The sequence below is a fragment of the Cydia splendana genome, chromosome 24, assembly GCF_910591565.1.
Source record: "Cydia splendana chromosome 24, ilCydSple1.2, whole genome shotgun sequence".
NCBI classification, from domain to species: Eukaryota; Metazoa; Arthropoda; class Insecta; order Lepidoptera; family Tortricidae; genus Cydia; species Cydia splendana.
This window is the reverse complement of record NC_085983.1, coordinates 1492642-1513771: the sequence shown is the minus strand read 5'-3', so window position 1 is coordinate 1513771 and position 21130 is coordinate 1492642. Positions and strand designations below refer to the sequence as shown.

The window sequence follows — 21130 nt, the reverse complement described above, 5'->3', positions numbered from 1 at the left end:
ATCAATGGCGCCTTTAGTGTTACTATTGCTTGGAACTGCTAAAATTATAAATAAAGATAAGCATAATTAATACAAACTTCAGTGACTTAGGGCCGATACAGACGGACTACAACCCGACTGCAACTTGTATGGGAACTGCACGCCAATCGAATCGTCGGCGTGCAGTTCAGCAAAATGACCCAGTACCCTGGCAGTACCTAGTGGAACTCAGGTTTGGTGTAACAAAGGCACATTATGGTTTGGTCATCCGACTCATCTTGATATGAGCACTTAGGAGAGTAGTACCCAAGATAGAGCCGATGCCGAACCCTGGCAGTACCTAGTGGAGCTCGGGTTTGATGCAACATACATAGACACACGCTGTTTTGGATATCCGACTCGTCATGATGATCACTGGGTAGATCAGTACTTTCAGTACCCAAGATAGCTGATGCTGAACCCTGACAGTGCCTAATGGAGCTCGGGTTTTATACAACATAGGCACACGCTGTTTTGGTCATGCGAGTTGCGAGTTGTCTTGATGAGAACTTAGGAAAGTAGTACCCAAGATAGAGCTGATGCTGAACCTAGTGGAACTCGATCAGGTTTGATGCAACATAGACACACGCTATTTTGGACATCCGACTCGTCATGATGAGCACTTGGGAGAACAGTACCCAAGATAGAACTCATGCTGAACCCTGGCAGTACCTAGTGGAACTCAGGTTTGTTGCAACATAGGCACACGCTGTTTTGGCCATCCGACTCGTCTCGATGAGCACTTAGGAGATTAGTACCCAAGATAGAGCTGATGCTAAACCCTGGCTGTACCTAGTGGAACTCAGGTTTGGTGCAACATAGGCACACGCTGTTTTGGTCATCTGACACGTCTTAATGAGAACTTGGAAGAGCAGTACCCAAGATAGAGCCGATGCTGGACCCTGGCTGTACCTAGTGGAACTGTGTGTGTTAGTTTATGTGCGGAGCAGCGTGATTACCGCCAGTAGGTGTCCAGACGGGATAGTTTTTCGATCAATTGTGTGGAGTGGACGCAAAAATAAATTCAAGAACATTGGCTCGCTGACCCAACATTATGTAGGAAAGCCAGTTGGGTTCCTTACAAAAAGTACTGGGCGACCGTGTAGGATGTAATGGGTGAATATCCCAAGCAATAAAATTTGATGGCAAGACTGAAAACGCTGGTGCAGAAAGTCAAAATAGTCATATACTATTTTTTTTTGGGAACATCTCTTAGCTGGGTCAAACAGATCACTGTGTTATGTCTTTCCTGTAGACATACACAAGAGTTAAGGGCTATAAAGGTTAATTTTCTTATTTAACCCTTATCCACGTGAAAAGGTCCTCCATTTATTTAGAGAACTATGATAAAATCATTACCTACATGCCCACAAGCTGTTAACTATTGCCCACAGGAGAGAAAAATGTGCTGCTCGCGATAACACACTAGTTTTCTCTCCTGTGGGCAATAGTTAACAGCTTGTGGGCATGTAAGTAATGATTTTATCATAGTTCTCTAAATAAAAGGAGGACCTTTTCACGTGGATAAGGGTTAAATAAGAAAATTAACCTTTATAGCCCTTAACTCTTGTGTATGTCTACAGGAAAGACATAACACAGTGATCTGTTTGACCCAGCTATCGACCTCGGGCAATAACTAATATTAAAATATGAAATAATTTAATCATTGAAAAAAAAAGATAAAGGCCCAATTTTTCATTCAGGTGGGTTGTCCGGAACCCTGTTATTCTTGTTTAATGCCGCATAACTCTAAAACTATACAAGATATCAAATTAGTTTTTAGTTCATTATAATACCATATCAATAAAGAACCCTTTAAAATATTACTTGCTTACTAACTCTTTAATAAACCCCCTTATTATGCGTAAAGAAATTTGTCCGGCAAAATAATCCTTATTACCGCGGACAAATTTCGTCGACGGTTATTGGCTAAGTTTGATTTCGTACGCCCCCCCGCCTCCTGCGCACTTTGAGAGTCAGTTGTGCCGCGGCTCTCACCGCAAGAAGACGTCGACGTGATGCCGAATAGATCCGCTACACACGTGAGTCATGTCATTTCGATGTTACGGGGACAAAAAAAATATCATTCCGGAGTTTGCTATATGTTTTTTGTTTCATATTTGTTATTTTTCAAATATTTACAGATCGTGTATTTTGTACTTGTGAGTTTAAATGTCGCGATAGTTAAAGAATGTGGGATTTAGTTATTTTTTTATAATTTTATTTCACCTCGTTTTATCATTCCACCAATTTCATTCCGGTGATTTCGGTGTAGTAAAATGGCTTTAATACCCACCAGAATGAAAATAACACCGGAATGATATCAAAAGTAGCTTCACTTTTGTGTTTAAGTATTATTTGGGGGCACTGCCATGCCCCCGCCAAGTCCGACAAAATAAGATTCCGGCTGTACCTTGGCGCCAAAAGTTCTGTGTCATCTTCTGTACTAACTGCCATCTGGTAAGTATATTGACTTTTTTGTGTTCGTAATTTAAGTCTGGAACACTGACCAAGGGCTCACCCACTAAAAAATGTCCTGGCGCCAGTGGGACTCTTGTGGTACTGTCTATTTCACAAAGAGGACGACTATTTAGACATGCCTCGACCTGGGTCAACAGAGTCGCTAATTCTTCATAAGTCAGTTTAGTATCCTTATTTACTCTGGCTAAATGTCGTTTGGCAGACTGAACTCCCGCTTCCCACAGGCCTCCGTATGAAGGCATTCTTGAGGGTATGAAGTGCCACGTTGTCCCTTCAGTCGCTAGCAGTTCTGCCACCTCTCTGGCTAAATTGTTTTTCCCAGGTTCGAACATGTATTTCAACTCTTTAGCAGAACCAATAAAATTGGTACCATTATCGCTCCAAATATCTTTACAATGGCCTCTGCGCGCAACAAATCTTCTAAAAGCAGCTATGAAAGCTTGTGAAGTTAGATCCGATACAGCCTCAAGATGAATAGCTTTCGTAGCCATGCATACGAACAAACAAATGTATCCCTTGGTCGCATGATGTCCTCGGCCTTTAGATGTTCTCATTAAAATAGGTCCAGCATAGTCAACGCCACTATTTAAAAAGGGACGATTTTGGTTAACTCTGACTGTTGGCAGCTGGCCCATGAACTGATTCTTGACTTTAGCTTTGTCTACAACACAGGTCTTGCAATTGTAAATGCATTTTCGAATGGATGACTTTAAGCCGATAACCCAATATTTGGTTTTCACGTAAGTCATCATTAACTGGTTCCAACCATGAAGTGTTCTAGTGTGGGCCTCATTAACAATTAATTTTGTAATATGTTGGTTGCGTGGAATAATAATCGGATGCTTTGTCTCTTCAGACATTGAGGCATTTTGAAGACGTCCTCCCACTCTTAGCAAACCTTTCTCGTCTAAGAATGGTGCAAGTGTGATTAGGGTACTTCTTTTCTTAACTCTTCCATCTTTCTTCAAATCGTTTATATCTTTTCCATATACTAAAATGTGATAGAACCTTATACATTGTTCTTCCACTTTTTCCATTTCTTTAACTGTTATGTGTTTATTCTCTTCTAGTTCTCTTTTTCTTTCGGTCAACATTCTTCTACAATAAGCTAGCACTCTCTTCATTCGTGACATTGTTGAAAGTACATGACATGTCGTTTTTGATTCTAATTCTGTTTGTGCAATTTCTCTTTTTTCATATTCAACTTGATCTCTCTAAAGCCATTCTGGCCCACTCCACCACAGATCTTGTGTAGCTAATTCTTGAGCTTTGACTCCTCTTGTCGCGATGTCCGCAGGATTGTCAGCAGATTGCACATGTCTCCAACGATCATTATCTATCAATCGTGTAATATCTGCTGCCCTATTTGCTACAAATGTTTTCCAGCGACTAGGTTGAGATTGCAGCCAAGCTAGTACGACCATTGAGTCCGTCCAAACAAATATTTTATTTTTATGAATCTTCAGAATTTCTGCGACATCACTGATCAATTCTGCTAATAAGGCTGCACAGAAAGCTCTAATTTTAGAACAGAAAGTTGCTTCAATGGTGCGACTTTAGTTCTAGACGCGATCATAGAGACCACACTACCTCTAACAACCTTCAAGTACGTCACGGCTGCATAAGCTTGAGTGGATGCATCTGAAAATCCGTGCAGCTCAATGTGATCATTTTCTCGTGTCATGTTTAACCAACGCTGAACCTTGACGTTTTGTAAATGTATCAGTTGTTCCCTATAGCAAATCCACTCGTCTGTCAAGTCCGATGGTAACTCATCATCCCAACCCAGATGACTCAACCATAACTTCTGAATTAAAACTTTAGCAGTTATTATTACAGGTGCTAGCCACCCAAAAGGGTCGAACAGACGAGCAACATCAGAAAGTACAGACCTCTTTGTTATAGGACTTCTCATCTCAGGTAAGTTTACTGTAATTTCAAACGTATCGTCTTGTCTATTCCAGGCGAAACCAAGAATCTTTATTATTTTGTCCATTTTGATTTCTAGCGTGTCTCTTGTACTATTGTCTTCTTTCAAATATTCTAAAACTTCATCGGAATTACTAGACCATTTTTGCATTTGAAATCCTCCTCTTCTCATTATTTCTTTGATTTCTTGGCACATTTTCTTCGTTTCTTCTATGTTTTCATTTCCTACCATTAGATCATCCATGTAAAACGACTTCTTTATTACTGGCGCAGTTTCAGGAAATTCGTGAGCTTCATCGTCGTACTGTACTTTCTACTGTATTGCTTATTTCTATAGGCTTTGTATTGCGGCAACTCAAATGGAAATTCTAAAATTGTACCTATTAAATTTGTGGGACAATTTTTTCGTTTTAAATTGAAAGAGCTTGTTATCTCGAGTAGAAGTACCATAAATTGTGCCCATAATTTAGTAAAAGTGGCACTTTTTAAAGAAATACTCGATATGCTAGATAGAACATGGGCATTCGAAATAAATTTTCGGTTAATTATTGAACTTGGCTGATTTAGGCAGTTCTTAGCATTTTTCTCATTTTAGTGTATAGATATCATTCCTGTGTTTATTTTTTTCATTCCGTTGGGAAAAATGTCATTCAGGTGGAGTGTTATATCATTCCTTTGCATATTTATCATTCACGTGCGAGTCATTTTTTTCATTCCGGTGAAAAATATCATTCAGGTGGAGTGTTATATCATTCCTGTGTATACTTATCATTCACGTGCGAGTAAATTTTTTTAATCTCCGATAATTCTCAAAAGGCTTAAGATATCAAGTGCTCTGTAAGAGGCTTATCAAAGAACAGTCTGAGGTGTCGATTGACATTAAAAGAAACATCGAAGAAACGTAAATAAAGAATTACACCGGAATGACACAAAAAACTAGTACTGTTGAAATTGACCCTAATGCACTTATGAAATTGTATATTACGTGTGGATGATATTGGCAATTTGATTTTGTCGTCTGGGAAAAGAGCCTTTTGTGTATCTGTTTTTATGAGCTTCAGTCCATTTGGAATTGGCCCATATTGGTCATTTTGGCAACAAGTCCATTTGCGTTTCATTCGTTATGGGAATAGTTTTTTTTAATATTGGTAGTATTTGAGGATTGGTGTATTTTGAGTTTAGTGTCGCATGCACCGGAAAGAGTAAAAGCTATAACAGACAGGCGTACCGGACAGCAACCGGTTCGGTACGTTAAGGTACAAAACCTCCGCGAGCCCTTACAAAGGTCTGCTTTTTGCTAGTATTATTATATTCTAATATTGTCATTATCCATTCGCATTTCAATTATGTTTAACGAAGATATTGAAGCTTCAATTAATAGCTATTTCATTCCGCTGTGTAGCGTTTATCGATATATAACATGATTAAAATCGACTTTTCACATCCCTAAAAGAGCACACATACACGTTTTTACGCACACATACACAGCCTGGATGCACCAAAAAAGGCAACACTTTGATTTGAAGTTAATGTTGTCAACAGTATGGTTGTCCTTTTTTGACATTGGCATTTTTAAAAGAGCGAGGAGAGAGAAGTGATACTAGTTGCTGCGCCGTCAAAGTGAACAGTAGGGCTACCGCCAATACCGAAAATCGTCAATTGCGGGCATTTTTCTCTGTCACTCTAATTACGCCTTCATTGGAGTAAAAGAGTAAGATCCCCGCAATTTGCGAATTTCGGTTTTCGCGGTAGCCCCTCAGACAACGTTGGGGCCTTGGCGGGCCAGGAGCATATATCGTCAGTCAGTCATCGCCTCCCGGCTGATACATTGTCAGATGAGAGTTTAGTTATATAGATATGTTATCATGAATAGGGAATATTACGCAAAGCTGCGTAGAGGGCGTCACAAACTCAATCACATGGCCTACCGTGAAACACGACGATCGAAAGTTCGGTTTCTGCCTGTCTATCACTCTTGCTTATTCGATCGATAGAGAGGCAGATAAAGAAATTTCGCATTTCGCGAAAGCCACGGTAGGCCACCCGTCTCGGAGCAACCTGTAAACAAACCGCCTTGATGCATCAATGTCATAGTAAAAACTTATAACTTAAACTTACTTCTTATTACCAAAAAACTTGTTTAAGGCCTAGTATGTATAAGTTACTCTACGGTTTACTAAACAAATTAGTGCTGCACTCTGGCGGCAGAACATTGCAGTAATATTCCCTATCGAAAAAATTGTCAGCCGGTTGTATCGCGGTGGAAAGACCGCCAGCTGATAAATAAAATAAAACGAGAATTTTAGTAAGTATATGAATTTATTTATTGTCAAGCGGCGACTTGGGCTCGGCCTTGCCCCGGGTCCGGTTCCGCTTGGGCCACGGCATGCCGCGGTGCACGGCGTTCACGTGCACGCGCACGCACGACGTCGTCGTGAACACGCGCCCGCAAATGTTGCACGGAATGCTTTTACGCTGCCCGAGGTGTACCTGGAAATAGTTATTTGTTTTACAACGGGGCAAAGTTTTTGTTTAACCTCTTGTGCTAATATTGATACCCGAGCAAGCGAAAGATTTCAAAATTGAAGTAGCGAGTGGTTCCAAAAATGGAATCTTGAGCGTTGCGAGGGTTTCAAGACACGAGAGTTAAATAAATTTTGCCACCGAGTAAAACACAAAAATGTTCACAAGGAAAATACTAACTGTAAAATATCACACAAATTCAAAGCAAATCGATTCAAAACCAATGTTATTTACCTTTTGAACGCCACAGACGGCAATTGACGTCAACGCAAAATAGTGACGACGCCAAAGAGGGCATTTGACGTCGATCGTTTTGTGATGAAAATCTACTGAATTACACCCCACTTTTAGGTTGGCAGTATTTATTCACAAAACTAAATTTTACCCCCGTGGCGTCAGTGGCACGGCAAATGGATGCGCCGCTTGGTGTTCAAAAGGTTAAATATTTATCATTCAAAATCATTGTTTAAAAGTCAATGCTACCAGCAAACGTGATTTTTTTTGCTGTTTTTGCGTAATGGTACGGAACCCTTAGTGCGCGAGTCTGACTCGCACTTGGCCGCTTTTTTTGTTTGTTTTGTACTTAGATATCGCCTCACGTCTTGAATATCTAAAAATAAAAAAAAAAAAACCGCCAGGCCTTGTTACTTACTGCCTTGTGGTGCCGCTTGAAGTTGCTGTTCAGGCTGAAGGCGAGCGGGCACTCGGGGCACTGGTAGGGCTTCTCCCCCGTGTGCGACCGCATGTGCCACTGCACACACACAAACATACATTATTATACAATAGTTTGGTATTAAGAGCCGCCTCTCATTTCAAAACATTATGGAATAACATGAAAGGACCATGGGCAACTTTGTATGGAGCCTGGACCCAACGCCAACAGAAATGAGAGTAAGGTCATTAGATAGGTATTTCTATGTACTTCATTTTGTTCTATGGGCACCAAGCGGAATTCCATTGCAGAACTGAGATATTGGTATTTTAGCGTAAAATGTCGTCACCCTTATTACCTAGGCAATAGAGTCCAAGTAAGTAAATTAATTGCTGCAGGGTAGATGTTCGCGCACCGCCGGGCGAGCACACCGAATGATTTGCCGCGCTCGCCCGGCGGTGGACTCTAATGCCTAGGTTATAAGGGTGACGACATTTTGACTAAAATACCAATTACTCAGTTCTGCAATGGAATTCCGCTTGGTGCCCATAGAACGAAATAAAGTACAGAGAAATACCTATCTAATGACCTAACTCTCAACTCTGTTGGTTTTGGGGCAATTTTGACGCATAGTCCTTTGACACGAACATTCATGTATAGGGGTTGCGCACAAATCACGCGAGGTTTTTTCGCCTACTTTCTGACTACCCTCCCCCATGGTGATATTTGGTGAGGTTTTTGGCTACCCCCCTCCTTTGGCTATTCCCACATAACCTCCCTCCCTCACGTGTATTTTTTTGTTTTTTTTTCCATCCGACCGCTCCAAAATTTCGTAAAATAGACTCGCTATTTTGAAGTGCGGAGTGAAGATTTATGTTTAAGAGCGCTATTACATTTCGGCGTTGAGCGAGTTTAGGTATTTTACGCGCTGCGGCAGGCCGTGCGAGCTCAGTACGCCGATCCCTTCTACCACGCTCGCACTACAATGATGGATTAAACATTCTTGATCCTTCGCGAAGCATATTGAAATCAACCATAACAACACTAACTGTACTTAACTTTTAAAGTTCTAAAACTGTTATTTGGTAAGTACGAAAATACTAAATGCAGTGCAAATGTACATAGGGGCTGTTCATAAATTACGTCATCTATTTTTGACGATTTTTGACCCCCCCCCCCCCCCACCCCTCAAATCATCCAAAAATCAAGCTTCGGATGAATCTGTTTCCTCCTACGTCATGTTACCATCATCCGATGTCCAGACCCCCCCCCCCCCCACTCCTCCCATTTGAAACGACGTAATTTATGAATAGCCCCATACTTGTACTTATGAAGGTATATTACTCGAAAGAAATTATAGGTACCTACTCGCTTATTTACATGTTTCGTCATTGCATTTGGTACCTATAGGTTGTAAAGTTTGTATCAACGAGGGTTTAAAAACGAACTGGTACTGAGGATCTGATGATGATTAAGGTGGTCACGGATACCAATCAACCATGTAGTAACATGATTAGGCTCGTTTGATTCGTCTCAACAAGATCTTTGACACTGAAGATACACAGGGTCTGATGATGGAGCTGGAAGGTGGCCACGGGTACCAGTCTATCATGTAACTAAACAACTTCGTGTTTGGGCTCGTTTGATTCGTCTCAACAAGATCTTTGACACAAGACAGTACTCAGGCTCTGATGATGGAGCTGGAAGGTACCATTACCAATCAACCATGCAACTAAACCACATCGTGTTTAGGATCGTTTGATTCGTCTCAACAAGATCTTTGACACTAAGTGATACTCAGAGTCTGATGATGGAGCTGGAAGGTGGTCACCGGTACCAATCAACCATGCAACTAAACCACTTCGTGTTTAGGCTCGTTTTATTCGTTTCAACAAGATCTTTGACACAAGATAGTACTCAGGGTCTGATGTTGGAGCGCGAAGGTGGCGACGGGTACCTGTCTATCATCATCAGCTCCATCATCAGACCCTGAGTAGTATCTTGTGTCAAACATCTTATTGCGACGAATCAAATGAGCCCAAACACGAAGTGGTTCAGTTACATGGTAGACTGGTACCCGTGGCCACAGTCCAGCTCCATCATCAGACCCTGAGTACTAACTTGTGTCAAAGATCTTGTTGCGACGAATCGAACGAAGCCAAACACGAAGTGGTTTAGTTGCATGGTTGATTGGTACCGGTGACCACCTTCCGGATCCATCATCAGACCCTCAGTACTACCTTGTGTCAAAGATCTTGTTGCGACAAATCAAACGAGCCCAAACACGAAGTGGTTCAGTTACATGGTAGACTGGTACCCGTGGCCACAGTCCAGCTCCATCATCAGACCCTGAGTACTAACTTGTGTCAAAGATCTTGTTGCGACGAATCAAACGAGCCCAAACACGAAGTGGTTTAGTTGCATGGTTGATTGGTACCGGTGACCACCTTCCGGCTCCATCATCAGACCCTGAGTACTATCTTAAGTCAAAGATCTTGTTGAGACGAATAAAACGAGCCTAAACACGAAGTGGTTTAGTTGCATTGTTGATTGGTACTGGTGACCACCTTCCGGCTCCATCATCAGACCCTGAGTACTATCTTAAGTCAAAGATCTTGTTGAGCCGAATCAAACGAGCCCAAACACGAAGTGGTTTAGTTGCATGGTTGATTGGTACCGGTCACCACCTTCCGGATCCATCATCAGACCCTCAGTACTACCTTGTGTCAAAGATCTTGTTGCGACAAATCAAACGAGCCCAAACACGAAGTGGTTCAGTTACATGGTAGACTGGTACCCGTGGCCACCTTCCAGCTCCATCATCAGATCCTGAGTACTATCTTGTGTCCAAGGTCTTGTTCAGACGAATCAAACGAGCCTAAACACGAAGTGGTTTAGTTGCATGGTTGATTGGTACCGGTGACCACCTTCCGGCTCCAACATCAGACCCTGAGTACTATCTTGTGTCAAAGATCTTATAGAAACGAATAAAACGAGCCTAAACACGAAGTGGTTTAGTGGCATGGTTGATTGGTACCGGTGACCACCTGCCGGCTCCATCATCAGACCCTGAGTACTATCTTGTGTCAAAGATCTTGTTGAGACGAATCAAACGAGCCTAAACACGAAGTGGTTTAGTTGCATGGTTGATTGGTACCGGTGACCACCTTCCGGCTCCATCATCAGACCCTGAGTATTATCTTGTGCCAAAGATCTTGTTGAGACGAATCATACGAGCCCAAACACGAAGTGGTTTAGTTGCATGGTTGATTGGTACTGGTGACCACCTTCCGGCTCCATCATCAGACCCTGAGTATTATCTTGTGCCAAAGATCTTGTTGAGACGAATCATACGAGCCCAAACACGAAGTGGTTTAGTTGCATGGTTGATTGGTACTGGTGACCACCTTCCGGCTCCATCATCAGACCCTGAGTACTATCTTAAGTCAAAGATCTTGTTGAGTCGAATCAAACGAGCCCAAACACGAAGTGGTTTAGTTGCATGGTTGATTGGTACCGGTGACCACCTTCCGGCTCCATCATCAGACCCTGAGTACTATCTTGTGTCAAAGATCTTGTTGAGATGAATAAAACGAGCCTAAACACAAAGTGGTTTAGTTGCATGGTTGATTGGTACCGGTGCCCACCTTCCGGCTCCATCATCAGACCCTGAGTACTATCTTGAGTCAAATAAATACATATAGAATGTCAGGTCGTTTCAAATATTTTTAATCCTGTCCGGTAGTTTATTAAACTGTACCATTATAAATTATAATACTATAAAAACGGTGCTAGGATCAAAGTCTCTCGTTGCGGTTTACACGCACACAGTATAGCGTTTTACACGGCGCCCGCCGCACACAATGATAAAAAACCTCGTCGTCGCCGTTGAAAATGTGCGGAGCCGACCGACACACGTCCTGCCTCTACAAGCTCTGCCGCGGCACTGAGCTGGCGCAGCGCGCGTCATCGGTAATATAGAGTAGTTTTCAAAAAATTGCCAAAAAATTATAGTAGAATTTCATAAACACTAATGTATACCAACAGTATAAGCAAACGTTGCAGATTGCTTGAGTATGAAAATGACTTCGATATTAAGTAGATTTTCGTAGGAATTGACACTTGTTTCGGAGAGAAAATCGAGTTCGTTTTACTTTGATTTTCTCTTTCTCAAAGGTATGTAGGAAAAATATAATTTGATATGCCTAAAGTACAGGGTATTAGTAATACAAAATAGCCAGGTTTAGCAGAGTAAAATTCTCAACATTTCCAAATAAGAGCTCGCCATTCAGTGCTTCACGGGGTTTTTCGGAAACGACCATCAGAAAAAAAATCATTACTAATTTAATAAGTCCTTTTTCTAATATTTACAACGACATTTATAAAGATAAGAAGACGCTTTTACTGGAACAAGTACTCATTGTTTCTAATAATGAGCGCAAAGTCCTGAATTTCGTCGACTAGTATCATCAATTTTGCATTATTTCGACTTTTCTTGTAAGAGCGCTCTTAACGAAACCGAGAAAAACTATCTACTTATGTGGTAGGTATTTTTTCATAGTTTTGTTTACTGTAGAAAAATACACGTGAGGTCTCCTTATAGGGCGGTTTTTCAGGGTTCCGCAACCAAAGGTTAAAAACGGGACCCTATTACTAAGACTCCACTGTCAGTCTGTCTGTCTATCGAACAGTTGAAATTTTCACAGATGATGTCTGTTGCCGCTATAACAACAAATAAAATATTGAAGTGGGGCTCCCATACAAGACACATTTTTTTTAGCGTAATGGTACGGAGCCCTTCGTGCGCGAGTCCTCGCACTTGGCCGGTTTTTGTAAGTATCGTTTTATGAACCCTTACATCTCTCATGTGCTTGGCGGCGAAGGTCTTGTTACACTCGGGGCATGTGAACAGCTTCAGGTTGAGACCCTTGTGGTCCCGCAGGTGGTAGCGCAGCCCTTGGCGGGACTGCAAAAAAAAACAAATATCAATATGAAATGTTTTGTTCGTCCATACTAATATTATAAAGGCGAAAGTGTGTCTGTCTGTCTGTCTGTTACCTCTTCACCCTTAAGGCGCTGAACCGATTTAGTTGAAATTTGGTATAGTGAGTCCCGGGGAAGGACATAGGATAGTTTTTATGTCGGAAATCATCGCTGAAGAGAGTGCAAAGGGGGGTGGAATTGAAAGAGTTAGTGAATTGCCTAATAATTGAAGTAAGCAATGCGCGAATTGAATGATTGCTATTAGCATTATCCAGGCGCTATACCTACTTTAGCTGCTGTCACTAATTCCACGCAGACGAAGTCGCGGGCAAAAGCTAGTAGAGAATATTACGCGAAACGCTGCGTAGGGAACGCCACTACCACAATCCATCACAATCTGGGGGTCTGCCGCGAAACAAGGGGGTCGAGTTTTTGTCTAACCTCTCTATCACTCTTGCATATTCGAGCGATAGATAGGCGGGGATGACTGAATTTCGATTTTCGGGTTTCTCGGTGGGCCTTTGATAACAAACCGCCTTGATGCATCAATGTCATATTTTAATGTCTGTGAAAACTTGTCAAAAAATAGTTTAAGGCATGTCTAAGTATGTAAGTATGTCTGCACTCTGAATTCAGGGTTGCAGATGATGTTGTCAGAGTGATAGAGTAGAGGTTAGATAACGAAATTTCGATTTTCTTGTTTCGCGGTAGACCCCCACATTGTGATGGATTGTGTTGTGTTCACACACTCACCGTGAGCACGCGGCCGCACTGCTCGCACACGAAGTGTCCGGGCGTGCGGCGCGCCACGTGGCGGCCCGCGGCGCTGAAGCGCTGCCCGAGGTGCTTGCGCCGGTGATGCAGGTCGTACGCCGACGCGCGTTTGAACGACATGTTGCACTGTTCAAATAAATAAGAGATTACATCACACAACATTTCAATTTTTTTAGACCCCTTGTCAGTGGAGAGACACTCCTGACTTCGGGAAAACTCGGCTCCGTTCGGCTCAGCATTGCTCCGAGCAATTATTAGGGTTCGCACCACTTGACGTCCCTTTGCACGACAACAGATAAGATAATCACTTGAATTTTGACAACCCTAAATAGTCGAAAGGGATAGTGCCATAAGTTAGAAAAGGATATCACGATTCGACCCTGAATCGCTGTCAAACTTCTCGGATAGATGGCGCACACACCTTTGGACTATGCTCGGCTAGATGGCGTGACGACACCGTTTCATATTTAACAATTTTAGCACATAGATATCAGTGAATGAACATGGGTCAAAATGATATAAAAATAATAAAATCATTTATCCATATATATACATTTTTTTGATAACTTTATACGTTTTCATTTTGAGTTTTAGTCGTGTGTCGATAGATGGCAGTAAATTTACTGTGACTACAAAATTTACTATGACAGGACCCCTCTATATATCTATTCTCTTTGATAATACTAACCTCCTCACACCGATACGTTTCCTTCGGATGTGTCTCTTTAACATGTTCCTGTAGCTTGTCCTCGCTCGCACAGTTCTCGCCGCACTGCTCGCACGGCCGCAGGTCGCCGTGCTCGCCGGCCGTGTCTGTGTGTCTATTCAGTGCTTCTACGCTAAGGAAGGTGGCGGAGCACGTGCCACACTCGAACTTCTGCGGTTTTATGTTCTGAAAAATAATCAAGAAGATAGAAAAGTAAACTCTTAATTGACGTGGCACCACTATATAAGTGAGACGTATATATATATCACACGTATATATACAGGGTGCCCAGTAATTAATGGATAACCTTCTAACCACCGACAGGGCAACTTAAGTTGGTCCAGAAAATGCACATATAAATAGGTCTAGTCAAAGTTTCGTGGTTTTCGAGATAATCGCACGTTTCTAATTTTGGTTCCTTGTAAAAAAGACAGAAAAGTTCGATTATCTCGAAAACCACGAAACTTTTACTAGGCCTATTTATATGTGCATTTTCTGGACCAGCCTAAGGTGCCCTGTCGGTGGTTAGAAGGTTATGCGCTAATTACTGGGCACCCTGTATATCGCTAGGGTCCCCTAGACCCATATGGTAGAAAAGATTCGCTGGCTATGGATGAGGTCTTGGTGGCTCAGATGGCAGTGCGCTGGAGTATCGATCCAGAGGCCGTGAATTCAAGTCTCACCCAAGAAAGTAATTTTTCCACTTTTAAATTTATTCTAAGGTAAGGTAAGGTAGGACAAAGGGTGGTGGCCGAGTGGATATGACGCCCGACTTTCAATCCGGAGGTCGCGGGTTCAAATCCTGGCTCGTACCAATGAGTTTTTCGGAACTTATGTACGAAATATCATTTGATATTTACCGCTAGCTTTTCGGTGAAGGAAAACATCGTGAGGAAACCTGCATACATCTGCGAAGAAATTCAAAGGTGTATATGAAGTCCCCAATCCGCATTGGGCTAGCGTGGGGACTATAGCCCAAGCCCTCTCGCGCATGAGAGGAGGCCTGTGCCCAGCAGTGGGACGTATATAGGCTGAATTATTATAATTATATATTATTAAGGTAAGGTAACTTAGTGCTTACATTATACCCATACATTACCTCTGCTATGGAATGCATCTTAGCCTTGTGCTGTTTGAGCCCCGCTTGCCCGACAAAGGTCTCGCCACACAGGTCGCACGACACGTGCATGTCTGGGTGCGCCAGCCGCACGTGCGACAAATACGTTGAACTCTTACTGAAAGGGAAAACTTTTTTTCACATAACCTATTCGAAAACTGGCTTTATCTTCCCCACTAGGAGGGATCAAAGTGGTACTTTTCTTCCCTGATAGGAGGGATCAAAGTTACACTTTTCTGTTCTAGAACACAATTTTCTTTCCTTTTTGCTTACATTTTTTTTAAGTTATATACAATTTTGGGGCATAACAATTTCTTAATGGGTGATGTGAAAAGCAGTATGTGTCACACGGTATCAAAATTATTTCGTCTTGGGCGTTAACACTTGAATCCCTCATTACGCTCAGCATTCTACTTTAGAATCCATTGCTTTATTCAGGATGTACGCCCTTGACGGAAATATATCATATTGATCCCTTGTAACACAAACTACTATTTCAAGCACTGGAATAGTCTACATATGGCAGCGACAGATGTTGAGAAATGGTGCATCTAGAATGCCTAGATCTCTGTTTATTGTATATATTTTATTTGGTTTTGTTATTGTGTTTTCGTGTTATATTATAGTTGTATGACACTAACATTAATCAATTAATTTTAAGTTGTTTTTGTACTTACTAACACTATATGGATCCACGGATTCAAAAAAAATAAAAAATTGCAAAACACAGTATAAATATTAAATAATAGTACTACCGTACAGAAAGGACACTCACTTCCTACAAAACCGAAGTTTTGTTGTCATGTAAAAGTGCCCTTGTGGCCAATTTGCTGAATAAATGTTGATGTTTGATGTCTAAAAAAGGAACTTTACCGATCGGCCGCCGACATATACAGGCTGGCCAAAAATAAGTGCATTCTGACGGGAATGCACTTATTTTGGAAACGGCCAGGGAGTTTTTGGGATTATACTGAGCAACTTTTACTATGGGACCAACCCCTAAATCGCGAAAAATAAATTACCCTACCATAGAAAATGGACCAGCCAAAATGTATGAAAAATTCAAAACATTATTTTTCGCGATGTCTGGGTCGGTCCCATTGTAAAAGTTGCTCAGTATAATCCCAAAAACTCCCTGGCAACGGGAATGCACTTATTTTCTGGCCACCTTGTATAATGTAAAATTGTAAATCATCATCATAACCATCATGTTAACCTGTCAATCATGTGTCTGTAAATTTTATGTAAACCTGTGTTGTGTACAATAAAGTGATACTACTACTACTGAAGGTGGTTAGTGGCTAGTTATTGAAGGCTAGCCAGTTATTGAAACCTTATAGTACTAAAATGAATTCTGTTTATAGGTGAATATAATTCATTTTTAGTTTAGGGTGGCCAGTTACTGGCGAATTACCCTATTATAAAAGCAAAAGAATGTAAATAATCGTATATGATTCATAATTATTACATATTTGCCGTGACTTATTTTTCAAAAGTGTTTTTCAATAAAAATACACGTCAAGATTGTTTACCTTTTTTCTAATGCTAAAAAAACAAACTATACTACTACAGGTATAGTTGCCAAAGTTTTTATATTTGCCAACTATGGGCAAAATATACACGAAAAGCCTACAACATCCTTAGAGTATAGATAGTTCCACTTGAGTTGAGGTGAATGATTACACACACAGCTACATGAAGTACGGATTGCAAAAAAGTGAATGAATGAATTTAAATGAGTGAGTGAATGAAAATAATGTCATTAAAAAAATATATAAAGTTATATCTAAAATGACAGAATACGTTGAATATTATTTCCCGACTTTGTATTTTTAAAGTTTTCCCACGACCTATTGTTTCGCTAGAAAAAGCCATGTCTCCGTAGTTATTCTAATAAGAATCTGTAGGTTTTCTTATCTCTTAGAATGCAGTTGTCAATAGGTATGACAACCATGTAACGAGTGCCAGTTACTTCAGTCATCTTTGAAGAGGTTTGATAATGAAATAACAAAGTAATGAAAATATAAGTAAAGACAATTTTAACAGCTACATAAATAAAAACAAGGCGATATATTACTTATTATCTTAAGTTTCTACGATTAATTTTATATGCATATACCTACGCATATCTGACCTTTAAATTGATCTAAATATGGCATTTTCTGTTTTGTTTGAGGTCGATGAATTGTTCTATATAAGTAATACTTAACAAAATAGGTTAAATAAACTTTTTGGTCTATCTTGCAATTCTCTGTTGAACTTGCCATCGGTACAATAAAAGAACAGTAATTTCAAAATCCCGCTGTCATTAGGGGCTATTCATAAATTACGTCATTTCAAATTAGGGGGGGGGGGGTCTGGACATCGGATGACGGTAGCATGAAGTAGGAGGAAAAGGGGTCATTTGAAGCATGATTTTTGGATGATTATAGGGGGGGGGGGGTCAAAAATCGTCAAAAATCGATGACGTAATTTATGGACAGCCCCTTACATGACAATGTTGTTGTGTGCGTGACTTCAACTCTGGTGAAACTATCTATACAGTACAATGACGCTTTGCGAATTCTCACCAAACAGCCACAGTTTTGAAAAGAGATCGAATAGCGTCGTTCTGGAACAGGGTACGCATTTCTAATAATAGGCTAATTACGACTATAAATGATAAAATTCACCAAAATGTGTTTTTCCTGCATTGGTTCTCTGCGCATCAGCAACCGAACCGTAAGTAGTTTTTTTAGTAGTTATTTATTTTTACATTTCTTTCCTTTTTATTTTTAAATTTATTGTATTTTTATTTTAAAATAAGAAACATTCATTCATTCATAACCTTTGTACTCACTTGAACATCTTCCCGCAATGTTTGCACTCGAACGTTTTGCCGGCGTGCATGTCGTAATGCCTCCTCGCTTGATGCCTGCACACACACACACACCTTATCATTTCGTTGCTAAAATACATACAGTCAGCAGCAGAAGTTGCTAAGCGGGCCAGGTGTTCAAAATGATCTTGAGGCGACTTTATTGTTAAGAGAATAAAACAGCACTACAGTTACTGAGTGCCGGCGAGTCGAACGCTACAGAACCAGTCTAGAATGTGTCATCGAGATGCGTAACAAAGGCGCGTTATCGGAGAGCGCACCTACACTGGTTTTTTGAGCGTTGGACTACCCCGCGCTCAGCCGGCCTAGCCAAGGTTACAATCGCTATCGCTTCGACAACGAAAAGCATTATGTCTCTCTATCACTCTTCCATATTAGTGTGACAGTGACAGTTGCGTTTCGATCGCTACGGAGCGTAAGCGACTGGCATCTTGGCTATGCGGCCAGGTGCCAATTAGAATAATTAAGACCCTTTTTTGCAGGTAAGTAGCAGGTGCGGTTTTACTTAACAATAATTGTGTCTATTATAGACATAGGATTAGCCGTCGGGGCCACCTACAAATCGACAGACATTCCAGGTTTATTTATTTATTTAGAAATTTAAATCAGGCAACAATGCCCAAATTACAAAAACCTTACAGACTATCATACATATGTATTTTATAAACTTAAAACTAAACACAATTTAGTCAACAAAACGGCGTGGCTCCGTGCTCCTTTGCATCTCTTGTGTCGGATTCGGCAGTTTAACCGGTCAACTATGGTGCAATTGGCGCTTAGTAGTACCACTGTACTCGTATATATCTTTTATGTACCTACATAAGTTATTGATAGAGTTAGTGGAGTTATTAAAAGAGTTAGCTAACCTGTTTTAAAAAAAGCGCTGGTGTCCTAGCGGTAAGAGCGTGCGACTTGCAATCCGGAGGTCGCGGGTTAAAACCCCGGCTCGTACCAATGAGTTTTACGGAACATATGTCCGAAATATCATTTGATATTTACCAGTTGCTTTTCGGTGAAGGAAAACATCGTGAGGAAACCGGACTAATCCCAATAAGGCCTAGTTTCCCCTCCGGGTTGGAAGGTCAGACGGCAGTCGCTTTCGTGAAAACTAGTGCCTACGTCAATTCTTGGGATTAGTTGTCAAGCGGAGCCCAGGCTCAAATTAGCCGTGGCAAAATGCCGGGATAACGCGAGGAAGAAGAAGATGTACCTAAATAGAGTTAGTGGAGTTATTAAAAGAGTTATCCAACCTGTTTCTGGAGACGAAGCTGCAGTTCTTGCAGAAGAACTTGAGCCGGTGCATGTCCTGGTGCTCCTGCCGGCGGCACTGCATGTTGAAGCGGACCTTGCAGACCTCGCACGCGTACCCGCCCGCACTCTACAATGATACCAGTCATAGACAATAATAAGAGTTATCCAACCTGTTTCTGGAGACGAAGCTGCAGTTCTTGCAGAAGAACTTGAGCCGGTGCATGTCCTGGTGCTCCTGCCGGCGGCACTGCATGTTGAAGCGGACCTTGCAGACCTCGCACGCGTACCCGCCCGCACTCTACAATGATACCAGTCATAGACAATAATAAGAGTTATCCAACCTGTTTCTGGAGACGAAGCTGCAGTTCTTGCAGAAGAACTTGAGCCGGTGCATGTCCTGGTGCTCCTGCCGGCGGCACTGCATGTTGAAGCGGACCTTGCAGACCTCGCACGCGTACCCGCCCGCACTCTACAATGATACCAGTCATAGACAATAATAAGAGTTATCCAACCTGTTTCTGGAGACGAAGCTGCAGTTCTTGCAGAAGAACTTGAGCCGGTGCATGTCCTGGTGCTCCTGCCGGCGGCACTGCATGTTGAAGCGGACCTTGCAGACCTCGCACGCGTACCCGCCCGCACTCTACAATGATACCAGTCATAGACAATAATAAGAGTTATCCAACCTGTTTCTGGAGACGAAGCTGCAGTTCTTGCAGAAGAACTTGAGCCGGTGCATGTCCTGGTGCTCCTGCCGGCGGCACTGCATGTTGAAGCGGACCTTGCAGACCTCGCACGCGTACCCGCCCGCACTCTACAATGATACCAGTCATAGACAATAATAAGAGTTATCCAACCTGTTTCTGGAGACGAAGCTGCAGTTCTTGCAGAAGAACTTGAGCCGGTGCATGTCCTGGTGCTCCTGCCGGCGGCACTGCATGTTGAAGCGGACCTTGCAGACCTCGCACGCGTACCCGCCCGCACTCTACAATGATACCAGTCATAGACAATAATAAGAGTTATCCAACCTGTTTCTGGAGACGAAGCTGCAGTTCTTGCAGAAGAACTTGAGCCGGTGCATGTCCTGGTGCTCCTGCCGGCGGCACTGCATGTTGAAGCGGACCTTGCAGACCTCGCACGCGTACCCGCCCGCACTCTACAATGATACCAGTCATAGACAATAATAAGAGTTATCCAACCTGTTTCTGGAGACGAAGCTGCAGTTCTTGCAGAAGAACTTGAGCCGGTGCATGTCCTGGTGCTCCTGCCGGCGGCACTGCATGTTGAAGCGGACCTTGCAGACCTCGCACGCGTACCCGCCCGCACTCTACAATGATACCAGTCATAGACAATAATAAGAGTTATCCAACCTGTTTCTGGAGACGAAGCTGCAGTTCTTGCAGAAGAACTTGAGCCGGTGCATGTCCTGGTGCTCCTGCCGGCGGCACTGCATGTTGAAGCGGACCTTGCAGACCTCGCACGCGTACCCGCCCGCACTCTACAATGATACCAGTCATAGACAATAATAAGAGTTATCCAACCTGTTTCTGGAGACGAAGCTGCAGTTCTTGCAGAAGAACTTGAGCCGGTGCATGTCCTGGTGCTCCTGCCGGCGGCACTGCATGTTGAAGCGGACCTTGCAGACCTCGCACGCGTACCCGCCCGCACTCTACAATGATACCAGTCATAGACAATAATAAGAGTTATCCAACCTGTTTCTGGAGACGAAGCTGCAGTTCTTGCAGAAGAACTTGAGCCGGTGCATGTCCTGGTGCTCCTGCCGGCGGCACTGCATGTTGAAGCGGACCTTGCAGACCTCGC

The 21130-nt window shown here is 42.2% G+C and overlaps 2 protein-coding genes across 2 annotated transcripts; both read right to left on the bottom strand.

The window, feature by feature from the left end:
• Positions 1-6734: 6734 nt before the first annotated feature.
• LOC134802418 (oocyte zinc finger protein XlCOF6-like) lies at positions 6735-19459 on the bottom strand. Its single transcript, XM_063775077.1, has 8 exons — positions 19312-19459; positions 18023-18097; positions 15166-15301; positions 14049-14252; positions 13340-13486; positions 12462-12569; positions 7604-7702; positions 6735-6918 (listed from the first exon to the last, which is right to left on the bottom strand). The coding sequence occupies exons 1-8, from the start codon at positions 19392-19394 to the stop codon at positions 6748-6750; spliced, it is 1023 nt and encodes a 340-aa protein (XP_063631147.1). The 5' UTR covers positions 19395-19459; the 3' UTR covers positions 6735-6747.
• Positions 19455-21104, bottom strand: LOC134802152 (zinc finger protein 573-like). The gene is made up of 10 exons (XM_063774746.1): positions 21036-21104; positions 20865-20978; positions 20694-20807; positions 20523-20636; positions 20352-20465; positions 20181-20294; positions 20010-20123; positions 19839-19952; positions 19668-19781; positions 19455-19610 (listed from the first exon to the last, which is right to left on the bottom strand). The coding sequence occupies exons 1-10, from the start codon at positions 21102-21104 to the stop codon at positions 19455-19457; spliced, it is 1137 nt and encodes a 378-aa protein (XP_063630816.1).
• Positions 21105-21130: the final 26 nt, after the last annotated feature.